At 35.8% G+C, this 17927-nt stretch overlaps 1 protein-coding gene across 5 annotated transcripts in view; it reads right to left on the bottom strand.

The window, feature by feature from the left end:
• LOC129271736 (angiopoietin-1 receptor-like) overlaps nt 1-13518 on the bottom strand; it is a 36899-nt gene extending 23381 nt beyond the window's left edge. Inside the window, exons 1-3 of one of the 5 annotated variants that reach the window (XM_064106667.1) lie at nt 13221-13518; nt 11062-11376; nt 8880-9155 (exon numbers count right to left, since the gene is read on the bottom strand). In XM_064106667.1, coding sequence (XP_063962737.1) covers nt 8880-9155; nt 11062-11376; nt 13221-13296 — 667 coding nt within the window. In that variant the 5' untranslated portion in view covers nt 13297-13518. Of the gene's footprint in view, nt 1-8879; nt 9156-11048; nt 11377-13025 lie in introns of all 5 variants that reach the window. The other 4 variants (XM_064106669.1, XM_064106668.1, XM_064106671.1 and 1 more) reach the window with 4 other exon arrangements.
• Nucleotides 13519-17927: the final 4409 nt, after the last annotated feature.

Here is a 17927-nt window from a genome sequence, read left to right as displayed (position 1 = left end):
TCAACCTCAACGTAGTGATCTCGTGGCGTGTAAAAATGCCAAATTCTTTTGAATTCGCTATTCTCGAGAACTTCTCATTGGGTTAGCTTTATGAACACATGTTATGGTTTGCAAATTTGTAATATGCAGCTGCTAAAGTAACTCTGTGCATGATTTCATGAAAATGACATGGATTTCATTTGAACTGTGGAACGTCCTTAAAATGTAAAAAAAAGGTTAACATATTGTAAAGATGATATTGATCGCACATAATAAATAATGCTAGCTCGAAGAGCGAGCAGAAAAAAAAAATATTCCTATCTTAAAAAAGGACAATTTATTTCTAGTTTAAGACTTCGTGTATAGTATATGCATCTCATCAAGCAATGCTGAAAAGGGTTAAAAAAAATCATATTTCGATCTTAAAAAAAAAAAAAATTGACTACTATTTGTAGGAATTCATGAAAGTATATGTATCTCATTAAGCAAGTATCCCTAATAAGAGCACGTTTTCTTTGTATTAACTCGTGTAGTGCTACTTGAAAATGGATAAAAATAGAAGAGAGTCGGTACTTTACAAATCAAATAATGCGAGCTCGGAGCGCAAACTGAAAACTTTTGTTATTCATACCTTAAAAAGTGACACGTTTTTTGAAAAGTTCTTAAGAATCGATTTATACATCAATCAAAATAATGAAAGCTCTATATGTGAGCTGAAATATGTTTGTATATTGACTTCAAAACTGGATGTTTTAAGCCTTTTGAAAAGGTATGTATCTAATTAATACGCGATGCGATTGACAGAAACGAAATATATATTAACGTCGACAAGACTAAGTTATGATATTTGGTTCCATAAAGAAAATAAAAAGTTGTAAAATTGATATATCATGTAAAGGACAAAGGACACAAATGTCCCCGCTTAACGCGATCAGAAATTTCAATATGATTGAACTCAATATCGTGCAGAAACCAAAGTTACTATTCAGAAACCAACTTGCATATATAACAGGTATAACGAGCTGTGACCTTTGACCTGCGTACTTCGCAATCGAGTTTAGCCTGTATTATGCTGTCATCTACCTACACACACCAGAATTCTTTGAAATCTGTCGAATATTTCATAAGTTATCATGCGGAAACCAACTCGCATATGTAATGAGCTGTGCCACTCGCATATTTAATGAGATGTGACCTTTGACCTTATATTTTAGATAGAGGGCGCTCACATGGACGCTACCACTGCTATGTCTGTTCTCCTGAATTTGACTTTATTTTCACTAAAATCTTCGTAAATCTGTCTGGCTAACTACTGGAATGTACTTCGAAGTTCACATATTTTGTTCATCTGATTGTTTGGTGAGCTAACTTTGCTTGATTTTAGCCGTGTTTTGAAGATCGAGAGCTGTTTGACATAATATGATCGTGATATACCAATACCGTACAATATGTACTACATCGTCTTGTAGCGCAACACACGTAACATACGAAGAAGCCAAATTGAATAAAGACTTGCGCCGAGTTCAACTTTTTGAAGTATGTTTTGAATAAGTTTTTGGTATAATTGGATGCACCATACATTTTTGGTCTACAGCTGACTTTCCTTCAAATTATGTATATGCATGCCCTGAGGCCCTAAAGATTGTTCGTATATCCATATATTGTTAAATTGACTTTGATAACTTGTTCAGATTACTCGTTACGTCTGATTAACTCTACATTCTGATACTGATTCATTTTACATCCGCCGCACATAGCTGCGATTATATCAGTATCTCTCATTTTACCATCTCTCAAGTGGAAAAAGCTCGTATTTTCACGTTTTCTGAGTGTGTACTTGGCCCCTCTTCTTCAAATACATTATTTTTGAGTCTGTATATTGTTCAACATGGCGCCATCTATTACCCGGAATACCGTGGAGCAAATATCTGATGAGGCAATTAAGCGCTTCATAAAGGGAGAGCAATTTCTTGAAACCGTTCGCCAAGCGGTACGAGATGTGGTTCAGGATGAGCTGAATAAGATCTTAAGTCGGATCGAAGTGAATGAAGGAAAAATCTTCGAATTGGAGGCCCGACTTTGTAATCAGGATAAAGAGATCGAAGGATTAAAATCAACCATCAAGAAACAACAATCAGCGATGGATAAAGTTGAGCGAGCTGCAAACGGTCAGGAACAATACTCGCGCCGAAACTGTTTGCGATTTTACGGAATTGGCGAGTCTGATGGTGAGAACACTGACGACTTAATCTGCCGTTTAGCAAATGAAAAGCTTAAAGTTGCTTTGTCAAAAGATGACATTGAAAGGTCTCATCGTCTTTCATCAAAGAAACAAGATAGCAATTCAACTGCTGGTGGAAAAGCAGCGCGAAACAGCAAGCAATCGGAAAGACCGCGAACTATAATAGTCAAGTTCCTCTCTTACCGCATGCGCAGTCTGATCCTTTCGAAGAGGCGTGTCCTCAAGGGGTCAAAGTTGGGCATTGAGGAGGATCTAACCAGGCCCAACGCACAACTTCTATACAAAGTGAAAAACTGTCAAAAGGTTCTTGCTTCGTGGTCCGCTGACGGAAGGATTTTCGCGTTGCTCCCAGCCAGTGGCGGAAAAACAATAAAACGTCTCATCACGCATGAAGGAGACTTGGACAATATTTGATCAGTTTGAAAATAAACTCAGTTGTACTTTGCTATGTATGCAATATTGTACTCTTTGAACTTTGGTGCATCCTGCTATTTTAGCTCTTGCCTGTTTGAACTTTGATTTTAATTTCATTCAGTAATTTATTTATTTGTTTGTTTATCTATTTTTTTCCGTTTCAATGGTCAGGGTTTTTTCTTGTGTTAGTTGTTCTAAACCTGTAAAACACAACCAAAAGGGAATACGTTGTACAATATGTCATAAATGGGTTCACATCGCATGTGTTGGAATTAGTATTGTTGATTATGATGATCCATTATGTGAATTTTTAGACTGGAAATGTCCCAAATGTTTGTTTCAATATTTGCCTAACTACATATCTGATGAAGATAATGACAAGACTTGCTCATTCGTAGCATCCACACAATCTTCGTTCATTCAGTCTCATCCTGATAAACAGGGAGATAAAAATCTGAAATTCAAAGAACTAAATCACCCAAAAGGTCTCATAGTGCTACATTTGAATGTTCGCAGTTTACTCCGCAATTTTTCAGAAATCAAGACTATATTGATAGAAAATAATGTGCATATTCTATCGTTAAATGAAACTTGGCTTGATGGCTCTGTTTTAGATAATGAAGTCCATGTAGATGGCTACCAATTAATACGGAAAGATAGAAATAGAAATGGTGGAGGTGTAGCAATTTTTGTAAAAAACAACCTACAATTTCAGCTGTTAAATCATAGTAGCTTAGAACATATCGAAGCCATTCCATTGTTGGTGGGTACCAACCACTCGAGATCTTTTATTCTAACAACATGGTACCGTCCTCCAAATAGTTCCATCGGAATTTTTAATTATTATGAAGAATTACTCTCTTTCCTTGATTCATTTGGTAAAAACATTGTTATTGTTGGTGATTTAAATTGTGACATTAAGAAACAGAATTCAAGTAATGAGACTAAACACTTAAACCAAATTCATAATATTTATTCTTTATCCCAGATTAACACCGAAGAATATACAAGGATATCAAAAGACTCATGCAGTCTTATTGATCATATGTTGACTAATTGTTTTGATATGGTTGCATCTCATGGTATTATACACTCTGGTATTTCTGACCATTCTATTTGTTTTCTAGTTTGGAAGCACCATATTACTAATTATGCACCTCTCACCATAACGTATAGAAAAATGAAAAACTTTGATCCTAACGCATATATTGAGGAATTAAAATTACAACCCTGGCAACTTGTCTCTGATAAAGATGATATTGACGAAGCTGTGGAGGTATGGGAGAATCTCTTTTTTGAAGTTATTAACAAACATATGCCAATCCGTAAAAGACGTGTTAAAAACAATTCCTCTCCCTGGATGTGTCCTGATATTGTAAAGTTGATAAATGAGAGAGACAGATGTAAAGCAAAAGCTATGAAACTTAAATATAATTTGTTGAACGAAACAGTGGAATCTCAAAGAAAACTTTTGGAGAGGAAGTACGGTGAACTGTGGACCCGATATAAGAAATTGCGGAACTTGGTCACAAGTAGGATTAGAAAACGTAAACGATCTTTCTTTTTGAATAAAATATCGTCGACAAATACACAAAATGATGTGTGGACTATTCTTAAATCAGTGATGCCTAAAGACGTATCGAAATCCACTGATACAACCAGAAAAGATAAACCCAGAGCTAATATATTCAATAGCTATTTTGCAAACATTGGTGCTGACCTTGCTGCTAATATACCTCCAACATTTCCCCATAATTCCTCTCATTGTGATTCTACCGATTCTTTTTTTTCGCTTCATACTGTAACTGAAGACGAGGTATTCAATATCATATGTGGTTTGAAAAACAAGAAATCTGTTGGAATCGATGGTATCTCAATGAATATGCTCAAATTGTCTGCCCCCATCGTTGTCCGTTCTCTTACTTACCTTATAAACAAATCATTGTCAGATGGTGTCGTACCAATAAGATGGAAACAAGCTAAATTAATTCCCTTACATAAATCGGGTGACAAATCATCCCCTTCAAATTATCGTCCAATCGCTATACTCTCTCCTGTTTCCAAAATTATGGAGAAAGTAGTTCAAAAACAGTTAACCAAGTATCTACAAACTAATAATATACTTTCTATGGAACAGTCTGGTTTTAGGAAAAAACATTCGACCATAACGTCTCTTATTCGAGTTACGGATGATTGGCTACGCGCCACTGACTCTGGGTTATATACTGGAGCCGTTTTTATCGATATGAAAAAGGCTTTCGATACGGTCGAACATCATACTTTGTTGAAGAAACTTAAATCAATTGGAATATCTAATGATAGTCTCATATGGTTCGAAAGTTATCTGAGTAATCGTCAAATCAGTACATTCATTAGCTCTACGCTATCTGATCCTTTGCTTGTGAGTTATGGAGTACCACAGGGCTCAATATTGGGCCCTATTTTATTTACTATATATATAGATGACATAGTTAAACAAGTTAAGCACTGTCAAATCCATCTATACGCTGATGATTCTATTTTGTATTTTTCTGATAATGACGTAAATCTCATTGAAAGCAATTTAAATGCTGACCTAAAATGTATATACGAATGGATGTGTTTAAGTAAATTAAGTCTTAATATCGACAAAACTGAAAGTATGTTATTTGGGTCACGTCATATGTTGTCTGTGCACAAGTCTCTTAATGTCAGAATTTCAGGAAAATGTATTCAGTCTAAAGAATTTGTGAAATATTTGGGGGTCTTTATTGATCCAGAGTTAAAATGGAATTGCCACATTGATAAACTTTGTGCTAAAACCAGTAAATTAGTAAATTTCCTTGGTCGGCTTCGTTCATTTTTAAATGAGGATAGTCTGAAATTAATTTACCGTTCAGTAATTTTGCCATTGTTTGATTATGCTGATGTAGTCTTTGATTCATCAAATTTGAAATGTACCCAACAATTGCAAAAGATACAAAATAGAGCTTGCAGAATAATACTCAAAATTAATCCGTATAAATATATATCAAACCATACTGTTCATCAACTCTTAAACTGGGAGTCATTAAAATCAAGGCGTATAAAGCATACTCTTTTAATGGTGTATAAGAGTCTGAATGGTCTTAGTGCGCCTTACTTGAATAATATATTTCAGTTTTCTACTCATAAATATTCTCTCCGTTCTGATAAAAATCTTTCTCTCCCTAAACCACGGACTGAATACTGTAGAAGAATGTTTTCATACAGGGGTACGACATATTTTAATGAATTGCCACGTGATGCTAAATGTTCTGTTTCTTATAATTCATTTAATAATGTAGTTAATAACCACATCTTAAATTGGGTCTGACTGTACATTATTCTCTGTTGCTTAATTCATATGCATTGAAATGTAGGGTGTGTTAACGTAGGGGGGTGGGGGGCTAGATGTTATGACCGATTAGTTTTATTTCTTATTGTTTTGGTATGTTATTCTTATATTATGTATAATTTATATTAATATGTGTAATTTTGTTTTATGCTATATGAGGACCCCTCGGTAGACCAGCAGCACCATGATTGATGCTGCTGAGTAGGGCCATCCTCCCGTTTTCTATTTACCAATTCATATGTATAATTCTATATGTATTGTTATCTGTTTTTTTTAACGGAAATAAATAAATTAAAAAAAAAAAAAAAAAATACCTGCGGACTCCGAATTCGAACTTCGCCTGTATTTTGGTGCCATCTACCTACACACCTATTTTTTTAATCTGTTGAATATTTCATAAATTATCATGCGGACACCAACTCGCATATTTAATGAGCTGTGACCTTTGATCTGCGGACTCCGAATTCGAACTTATCCTGTATTTGGTGTCATCTACCTACACACCAAAAATTTATAAAATCCATTAAATATTTTTTTAGTTATTGCGCGGAAACCAAGAGGGGGGACGGACGGGCGGACAGGGGCAGCGCTTAATGCCCCTTCCGGACTTCGTCTACGGAGGCATACAAATCTAACACTGGGAAACGTAAAACAGCATCAAGTATCTGGGAGTTACTGTCGACCCAGTTATGAAATGGACAAACATGTTTAGCAGTACGTTGAGCAAACTTCATCGGGCCACTGCTTGTATTCGGAGGATTAGACTTAATTAATTGATCCGTATTTTGTCATGTTTGTCTCTCATCTAGATTATTGTTCCATTATCTTGGGTTACACAACAACAAACGAACATTACGAGACTACAACGTGCCTAGAATCGCTACGCCAGAATTATTTTAAATTAAATGCGGACCGATATACATATACTACCTAAATTTACTTACTGCAGATTAAGCTTAATTGGCATCCGTTCTCCAACTGATTAAGTTTAATCACTGTATTGAAATATTCAAAATAATCAACAACCTTACCCCCAAATATATATTAAAAAAAAATCCAATATCAAACAGACCAATTTATTATACGACTAGAAACGCTGCAATTATCCCTCTTTTTATTCCAACTTAACCTACTGAATATATCAAACTATCATTTTCTTATCAGGGAACATTGCTTTTCAGCAGTCTTCCAATTCATGTCCAAACTTGCCTTAGATCTCAATCTTTCAAAAGACATTGCAAATAAATTAGCCACACACTTCAAGACCTTTAAGTAATTTTTAAACCGGAAACAGCCAACATTTCCACAATGGGAGGGGGAGGGGTTCTGTGAATTAGAGATCTGTCTCGTTTTTATTTTATTGTTATGTTATATGTACTAGGTTGCATTATTATTTGATTGTTTGTTGCTATTGTATTGTCACATTTAGATCACTCCATGTATATATTATGTATTGTTAATTTGATGTGTGTGCTTTTGAATTTCTTCATTTCTTTTAGTACATTGCATGTAGTTCCTTTTTTTAATTATGTAATTGCTCATCTCTGTATCATGATTGTTATGTATATTTTCATATGTACAAGGGTCTCTCGAAAGGCATTTTTTATGTACTGAAAAGACCACACAGCCTAAAGAAAACAGAAATAAATTATAAATTAATAAATGCGAGCGCGAAGCACGAGCGAAAGTTTTTATATAGCTAGGTAATATTTTTTTATTATTTTTCCAACTCTCTTCCTCCATTTCTTTCATTTACTCTGTATTGGTCTTCCTCCCCTTTCAATTTTTCCTCTCATTTTCTTGTCCTTTTTTCCATCCCCTCTCCCTCCTATATGCGGCTCCCAGGGCACGCGGCCCCTGCACCTACGCCACTGCTTTTATCCAGAGTCCTGATTTTCTTACTCACATAATAGCTCATACTTGATCCTCCTTATATCATCTACATGCTTCATGGAAGACCAAAAAAAAAAGGTGAATAAATTTTAAAAAAATTAGAGAAAAGGTCATTTATTTCCAAACAAGTGGAACACATCAGACACTCTTGTTTTACACAATTCAAAATAGTAGCAGAGCTGAATTAAAAAAAAACATTTCAGAAAGGGAGAGAAAAAATAACTTGATAACAAAATTCATAGTAAGTTTGCCTGAAATGACCTACATGTATGACATCGATCTTGAAACTTGCTGTTCATTTCACACTATTCATACAATGTTCAATGAATAAGGAAATGAGTGGGTATGGGAACTTATTTGACAAACATCAATTTTGTTCCAAGTTTTGGACATGAAATGATCTTTTACCTTTATCGAACGACCTGATATTTTGATACCATAACATTTGTCAGTTGATACTTATGTAACATAAGTTCATGAAAGCACAAGTGAACGTGAAAACAAATTTACTTAATTTTCAAAATTAAAGAAACAAGTATCTCTAACCCATTCCCCCCCCTTAAACCCCCCCCCCCAAAAAAAAAAATTAAACCCAAAATTTTATTGACCTCGAAATAAATTTTTCAATTGATATCATTTGTGATTAAACATTAATAAGAAATTAAGAATTAACAAAATTAACCTATTAACCACTTTTTATCAAAGCAGTGATCTTAAATGACATGCGACTTTGACCCAGTGACTAAATATAAAAGGTAAACAGAGATACCTGAAAAGGTTTCATCCAGACCTAAAGATCAAAAAGTCCCCATCGGAAAATTTTAATCTTACATCCTAGTTAATCTTTCTTTCCTAAGTTTGATACCAGTTTTCGATTCCAAGTGACTTCTCACCTTGGTTAAGTCTTTTAAAAATATACATAGTCGTGACACATTTAATAGCTCCCCTTCCCCTCCATCATAAAGCCAAATAGCATTGATGCGTTTTAAACTGTACCTCTGACAATGAGTCGGTAAATTCCTCCTCTGTTTTGATATCTCTCGCCATGATAGTAGATCTCATAGATCCCTTGGTCTGATATCTCGATTGGGTTTGGGAAGTTGATACTTGTCTGTCCCTCAAATTGTGTAAGAACATCACCACCATCTTTCCTCCATGTAATCACATTGCCATTATCATCAGGTTGGTATCGATTATTCATTGAGATCACAACTCCTGTGTCATTCACATAGACTGCCTTTGTAAACACTCCGTCACTTGGTATAAATTTAGCTGTTAATATGGACAACGACATATCAAGACGAATTTAAAAATGCGATAAGAAATTGGGGCAAATTGTGATTATTATCTAAAGTTTATTTATACTTATGTTATAGGTATGTTCTATGGATAACACACCATTAAATAATACAATGTGTTTCAATATGGTGACCCCTTGAAGTGATCTCAAGCACACGTGAATATATTTTCCATTCTATGGAGAATGACATTTTTGATATTGAATATTCTAGCAGCCATAGAATGCTTCCCTTTTTGCAAGCCCAGTTCATGGTCTTCTTTTTATTGCGCGATGAATATGATTTCCATATGATCATCAAAGTGTATATGTAACTGATATATTATTGTAAGGAATGCGAGTTGGAAAGAGGAACATCGTTGGAATTTTTCTGATAACGACGCGATACGAGTATGGTTCGTTCAGGGTTTATCAAACATGAAAAAATAGAAAATAAGGGATATATTTCATCTACTCTAATAAAAGAAGCTCAAACGGGATGTAACGAGATATTTCTGGCGCGTATTTGTTCTTGAATTTATGTTTTTCATCTCCATTCATATTGCTCAGGAATTCTGGGCACTCTTACGATTCCCTGTAAAATCAGCATTATCTACATGATCTAAATGATCTATTGGGTTTCCTATTAGGGTATACTACATTGCATTCGTGTGAGTGTATGGAGATCATTTATATCATTTATCCCATAAATTAGGCATTCAGCCATATTTTCCTAACTTGTGAATGTACACACCCAGAGCCTTTTTCAAAGTTCCATCTTTAATGTTAAGTTAATGAAAAATATGAAAAAAGTATATTGAAATGATGGAATTTATTTACGTCATTTATTTATTTATTTGTTTAAAAACAGGGAAGCCCATTCAACAATGTGTTGGTCTCCCATGGGGCCCTGTGACAATGTACTTAGCATAACATAACAATTATAACAATTCATTTACATAGCATCATCATAAGAGAGGCATAAATAAATTAGTAAGTACATGTGAAGGAAATAAGGAAACATGAAATTAACAATAACAGTACAATGATTTAAAAAGCAGATGACGTGAAAGTTATAAGACGTGTATTGTTAGAATTACAATTAGCCAAAATCTGTAAAATTAAAAGTAAGCTGAAGTTGTGAGTCAAACAAAAACATCAAAATAGAGGGCATAATATTAATTATGTAAGTGAATGAGGTACAGCTTGAAAAAGAAGAATGCTTATGGGTCATGATTAGCCAATGCTAAATGCTTCTTCAAATGAAATTTGAATGATGCAAGGCTAATTTATGATAATATTTCAGTTGGTAAGTTGTTATATAGGGAAGGGCTGTCATAGCATAATGCGTTTTTACGGTATTCTGTGCGACATTTAGGGTGTACTAGGTCGCCTCTTGCCGATTATCGGGTGTTAATTTGGTGAAATTCACCAAGTTGGCGAAAAAAATTGCCAAAGTAGCCAGCAGATAAGTTGTTAATGCATTCATACATAAAGACAATGACATCTGAAATATTTGACATGTTGATTAGATGGTCACCATTTACCTCCGTAAACATATCTTGAGAAGGAGTTAACATATTTCAATTTAGAATAAGTCTCGCAGCCCGTTCTTGAAGTTTAATGATTTTGTTGGTCTGCCTTTTAGAACGGTTTCCCCAAATATCGCAGCAATGGCCCATTTGCGATTTGATTAAACAATTATATAATAATTTTATAGTGTCATTGTCTATTAAAGGACGTATTCTTTTCATCATTGCCAGACCCGCAAATACTTTTTTGCAAACAGAGTTAACATGATCATTCCACATAACGAACACGAACAAGGTACCTGAATTTGAGTGCTTGTTTCGTTAATTAGCTGCTATTTCGGCCTGCAAATCCCTTACCATATCTTCTTACCATCACTTCTCTGAAAAAATGTAGTGACCCTTGTTACATCTCGAGCATCCTTAGCAGCCTCACAGTAGAAGGGACCAAAACCAGCTGTATGCCAAGTATCCCCATGTTCAGAGAATTTGACCAACAATACATCTCCATCACTAGGGTGATTCGTTGCTGAGGGTGGTGGTGTATCTGTTGTTATGGGTGCAGATCGTCCAAATGACAATGTGGCATTCTCATCTGGTTCACTGCGGTAACATTGGTACTGTACATTACTGGATGTTTCGATAGCTGTATATCCTATGGTCAAAACTGTGATATGAACCACCTCACCTGCAATATGACCAATACTAATCGAATGTAGCTTAAAGTACAAGCCCAACCAAACAACATTACGATTTGATTTGAATAAAATAGAATAAATCTATCAAGTATAACAATAAAAAAAAATCGGATGTATAAAATGAAAGTTATGACTTTTTTTTAAGTTTCGCTTAATTTTACAAAACATCTGCACATCCTGATTGGTATGCAAAGGGAGGAACTAATGACGTCACCCATTCAGGATTTATTTTGTATTTTATGAAATGAAATATGTGTCCTGTGAAACAGGTTTTTCATCCCTTCACATGTAGAATTATCATTGGTTTAACATTTTATGGTTTACTCATGTCGGTCCTTATTTTCAAATCTGTAAAAACTGAAATAATGTATAATTCAAACAATAAACAAATAATGAGGAACATCATCGACTCTCTCATTTGCATGTCACCGAATTGTGCATATAACTGTTTTGTATAAAATAATCAAAAGTGTAAAATGTCAAAATTGACAAAAGAATAGGGTGAATGCAAGGGGGGGGGGGTATGCCAGGAAACTTAAATCGCTGTGGATAGGATTAGAAATTACCATCGATAAAAATATAATACTACCTTTTTTTGAAAAGATTTCTACTTAATGTATCATGAAATGTAGTATGCGTCGTGGTCCGAGTCGTAAAATTGGAACCTTTAATCAGAAAGGGAACACTATAATGACACGACATACTACAGAGGGAAAGTTGGAAGTCCAGCTATGAAGCATGATAAATCTGAAGTAGTTACCATTGCCGGCGCCAAAAGGGGGAGAAGGGGAAAAGAAAAAAATATAAGATAGGTCAAAGGAGGGAAGAAAGGTGAATAAATAAAAAAGGTAGGGGAAGTGGAGAAAAAAACAGGTCACTTTACCACAAAAGCGGATTACAACAAATATTTTCCTTGAGTACACTCTGCTCATATCTAAAAAAAAAAAAAAAAAAAAAAAAAACCTGACATGTGAGTTTTAAAAAACGTATTCTGGCTTCAAGAAGCGGGCATAAACGCATCAAATTTCCCAAAGAACTAAAGACATTTTTATATAAACCTTTCCAAATTTTAAATTAATACTTATGTACATAAATAACAACGTGGTTCACGAACCACGAGTTTTGCCTTATTTCGCGAGTAATAAAATTGCAATATGATCTTCTGACCCCTAACTGATCTATCAGCCCATTATCCTCATGAATACACATGTTGTATTACCCAAGGATCATTTGTACAAAGTGTGAACGAAACTCATGCAGAAAAAAAAATGCCATGAAGCAATTGAAAGAAAATTTTGACCTCTTGACCCTTAGATAGATGACCTTTCGTTTGAACCATCATCCTTGCAACAACACACATGTGGCATTGCCCAAATGAGGCATTTTAACCAAACGTATTTTCAATATGATGCATAAGGAAATGAAGAAATGAGAGATGAAGCTGAACAAAAACTTCAAAAATGGATGAACATGACCTCATATCAATTGACCCAAAGATAACCTTTGATCCCATTATTCTCATAGGCTCACATGTGGTATTTATTACCCAAGGATCATATATACCGAGTATGAACAAATTGAGGCAACAATAAAGAAATGAGAGCGAGTAGAACAAAAACTTCAACATTCTGTAACATACCAAACAGACCAAAGGGGCTTTCACAATTGCTATTGCGATCGGTTGCAATCACTTGGTCACAGTCGCCACGGTTGTAAGCAGTCACACCGCCAATTGTGAAAGGGCTTACCAAACCAACAGACCAACAGGAAAAGTGATTCGTTCAGGCGAAACAAAAAATTTCCGTTTACGTCAATGAAAACTCAAGCAACGTACCTTTTATTGATATCGGGAAACAAAACAAAAATGACACACAATATATGAACACCTTTAGAGTATGAAGGGCTGCCATTTTTTTTTAATTGTTGAACTAAAGGACAGATGAAACTCCGCACTAAAATTGCATCAACTTCCTCTTCTTCAAAGATCACAAAACAAACATTGTGTATATGCGAAACCTCACTCATGGAACGAAGAAATTCAAATTTTAAGTCTCTCAACTAAACACTTGAAGTTTAACCTCTCTAGTGCTTCCGACTATCTGATGTTCTGTATTAGATATAGAGCACATCTCAGAAAACGGGAAACCGGGATTTTATTTATCATATATTTGTTTGTTTGCTACGGTTAAAGTGTACGGAAATGTGTATTCGAAAATGTTCGGGGGGGGGGTATTTCCTGAATCAAAAGTAATGGTAAACTGAGTAAATATTAAATTCAGTTCACGTTTATTTCCACAAATTGAGTTAAACACAAACATCGATTGTAATCGAAATAAATATGGAAGACACATACGTGATTAGCAAATGAAATATCACTGTAAAGCTTAACTTTAATGGGCTGCCAACTGTGACTCAAGTCTCATTCCATTCACAATACACACAGAGTACATTTAAATTTAACGTTATTGTCATATGCACACATGTATAGATGTGTGCATTGCATTACAGAGTGTTTCCTCAAAGATTTACTTTACAATAAACCAGTCAATAGGTTATGTATGTCATGTATGTTGAAATAGCCTATCTATACAAAACAACTCTTTTTAAAGGGTGCACCCTAAAAATAATGTGTCACATGACCTTAATGTTTGTGGAGGCCAAAGTCCCATGTATTATAAAGATTCTAGGACATCTACCCCCCCCCCCCGCACATCTACCCCCGGACATCCACGCCCCTTAGGACAAGTACCCCCTAGGATAAGTACCTCCTAGGACAAGTACCCCCTAGGACATCTACCCCCGGACATCTACCCCCGGACATCTACCCCCAGACATCTACCCCCAGACATCTACCCCAGACATCTTCCCCACGGACATCCACCCCCCAGATATCCACCCCCGGACATCTACCCCCGGACATCCACCCCCGAACATCTACCCCCAGACATCTACCCCCCGGACATCTACCCCCGGATATCTACCCCCGGACATCTACCCCCTAGGACATCTACCCATGTACCCGAAGGAAGGAATGGAGTAAAACAGAAAGAAGAAGAAGGATAAGAGGATGAAGAAACGTGAATGAAATAAGAAGAAGGGCATAATTGCAAGTAGAACATTTTAGGTCATCATTTAAATATGAAACTTTTGCTTGCGCTCCGTGCTTGCAGTGTCAGTTAAGTGAGATACATGTAATAGTTTGAACAAGAGGAAGAGGAAAACATAGGGTTTAAAAGTTACCATTTTCAAGTCGATATGCACATTTTATTCTGTTCGCGATTCGAGTTTTCAATATTTTTCATTAGCGTGATACGCATCCCGATCATGATCACAAAATTGCTTTAAAAATCAAATTTTCACGTTGGAAAATGAACAAATTTCAGCTCGCGCCTCGCGCCCGCATTGCCTTTTCGATAAAATAAATATCTTGCTCAAGAGGCTTAAATGGAGGAGCCGTGGTGTAGTCGTTCTGACTCTCGCCTTGTAAACAGAGGGTCGTGTGTTCGAATCCCATCGCTGCCTGGCGTCCCTTGGCACAGCGTTAATCCACACTTTGCCACTCTCGACCCAGGTGCTAGATGGGTACCCAGTAGGGTGTGAAAGTCATTGCAGCTTGTCCAGTACTTTAAGTGCCTCACCGACGACTGACTGGAATACTCAACAGGGAGTGGAGGATGTGCTCGCATTGTGTGCGGGAATGACTGATTGAATCCCATAACCGGGGTAATAATATATCTGTAAAGCGCGCAGACACGCCGTTCGGATATATTAAGTGGTATATAAAGCGGATTATTATTAATAAATTAAATATTCTGTTATGAATCATATTTCAGCTTGCGCTGAGCATTCGAATTATTTGATTTATAAAGTACCTCTCCTCTTTGTGCATACAACAAAGTCCTCAAAAAGATACTTTTTTTATTATCTTCTTTTTATGATGTATGATATTTTATCGAAGAATTTGGCTCGCGCTTCGCGCTTGCATCATTTGTAAAATTGTAATAAAACATTCATTCTGTTGTTATAAAAAGTGATCAAAATGTCCCTTTTGAGATCGGATGTCAAAAATTTAACTCGCGCCTCGCGCTAGCATAATTTATTTTATTTGCGTGCGACGGGCTTCCACAGAAACCCAGCGAGTCGTTCACTTAGAAGCCGAGAAATGTTTGGTTTAATTCAATGAAGTTTTTCAGCTTTTTCGTAATTGTTTTGTACTAAAACCTCTGCCACTATTTCCTTTATAAACCTATTTCGATAACAGATTGAAAAAAATATACAACTACGTGGGGAAAAATCCCGAAAATAGGAAATCATTTCAACTTTACCCGATTTTTTCGTTGGAGTCTGACGGGGAGGATAAATTTTGTGACGAGCACGTACGCGCGCGCATAAGGCCTGATCACGTGATTTGTTCTGATCACGTGATTCATATCGTTGTTCTGATAGATATACGCCAACATCTTTTTCTGGAAGATCGTCACGTAATAAGCTACGCGTTTATTAACCATTTTCGTCTTATTTGTTTAATCAAGAAGATATCACTCTAGATAGAATGATATCTCCTTGGTTTCATCGATCGATTGCATTTTCATAAAAACTAAAATCTTGTAATGTCTTAGTACTTTGAGCTGATTTCGGTGCACTTTTGAACTTTTTCCCTCTCCATCATCCCTCCTCTTCTCATTATTTTTGTCTACTATTCTGAAGAAAAAAGAGAAAAGAAAGCAGTTTAGCACACCATTCATCTTCTGCTCTTTTCAAAAGGGAAACGTCCATGTAGTTTATTATATCGGCACTACCCGAACAAAAGAATGTCTGGGCGGCCACTCAAACAAATTCCTTCCGAAAAGAGCAGGATACAGATGGTCAACGCCCCGAACAAAAGGAAGATTAGTGTTTATCGGCAGGATGACCCATTGAACGCTTTTCGTACTTAGCAATACAAAAAGCTTTTATGAATCCTTTTTTTTCGACCAACATACCGTATCTAAAAAAAAAAAAAAAAAAATTGTTTCATTAACCGACAACACAGGTGCTTATGACATCCGTCAGTGATTCATATTGCATAAAAGCGCTTCCCCTGGGATGCATATATAAGGATGAACGAAGAATTATTTAGGGAAATTATAGAAAAAATATGTTCAAATGTCACGGAGAACGAGAGAGAATGAAAAACAGAAATAAAAGGGGGAATAGACAAGTGCGCTTTTGCTAAAATTCCATGAATATCTACTTAAACGAATAACAACATGACTTTAATTTTTGGTTAGATTACTTTAAAAAAAATCCCACAACGTTTGTTTCTTGCAACTCGGTCCTCAGACCTTTGCCAAACTGATGACTTTTTATCATTGTTTTTGTTCGACCTTGCCCCCCCCCCCCAGATGGAAATGTTCTGACCTACACTCTAATATTGCTTGTTTGTCTCCTCTCTCCGATTTTCTGTTTTTAATTGCGAGTAACGCGGTAGAAAAGATGAGAATAAAGACCGCTTTGGCCACCTTTTTTCCCCGTTACGACCAAAAAAAAAGGGGGAAAAAAAATCGCATTTGGGGCGCTTACCATGGTTAGCATCTAAACCAAAATGTTTGTAAAAAGATGTTATACAGGGACAGCAATGTTTTTTGTTTATGGTGCAGGGGTTGAGCTGTGGGACGGGGGTGAATTAAGCGGCCAAAAAAAATCACAATTTGTTAATTCATGTCATTTTACAGAATGAATTTATAATAGGTTAGGTTTTAGAAGCTCTTCATCTTATTTCCTTTTCTCTCCCAGATGAAAACTTTTGCATTGAAAAGTTGACGGAAACATAATCACTTCAAATGATAAAACCAATAATGAACTAAAAGTTTCCTCGCGCGAAATGGAGGAAATAGAATGATACAGGATGAGAAATTACGCTAAGGCACCCCCTATAAAGAAAACACGTTTGTCTGGCGTGTCACCCGATAGAACCATCTCAATCCTACAAACTTTTATTCATGTGTGACCTACATCCCCCCAAAAAAAAAATGTTGATACCGACCCAAATTTTATTGATTTTCCTACTTTTTCGCCAATTTATTTTCTTTTTTTTAACCGGCGAATAGCGTGGTAAAAAAGATTCAGAGGAAAAAAATTGTTTCCGTTACCGCAAACAAACATTTGGGGCGCTTAACCTGGTTAGCATCAAAACCAAAATATCTAATTTTTAAAAATAAAAAACAGGGGCCACTGAGCGTTTTTTGATAATGGAGGGGTTGAGCTGTGAATGTGGGAGGGAGTGGACCGGCCCAAAAAAATTCAGATTCAGACTTCAGATTTTTTGTACATGTTTGCTGAAAAGGGTGAGGACTGAAACTTCCTACCAACTCCGCCGCCTCTGTACTATTAGATTGAACAATTAAAACGATAGAGACAAAAATTAATTCTAACTATTGTGAATGTTTTTTTAATGATTTATTTTCGGTTGTGAAATCAAGGAGACAATAGAACAAAACGAAGGAGACAATCGAACAAAACGAAAGAACAAATAAAAAAAAACACTTATGATTGCTATAAT

Source organism: Lytechinus pictus, chromosome 11, assembly GCF_037042905.1.
Source record: "Lytechinus pictus isolate F3 Inbred chromosome 11, Lp3.0, whole genome shotgun sequence".
Taxonomy (NCBI): domain Eukaryota; kingdom Metazoa; phylum Echinodermata; class Echinoidea; order Temnopleuroida; family Toxopneustidae; genus Lytechinus; species Lytechinus pictus.
Note: the sequence above shows the minus strand (reverse complement) of the source record. Positions and strands in the feature narration are given on the sequence as shown.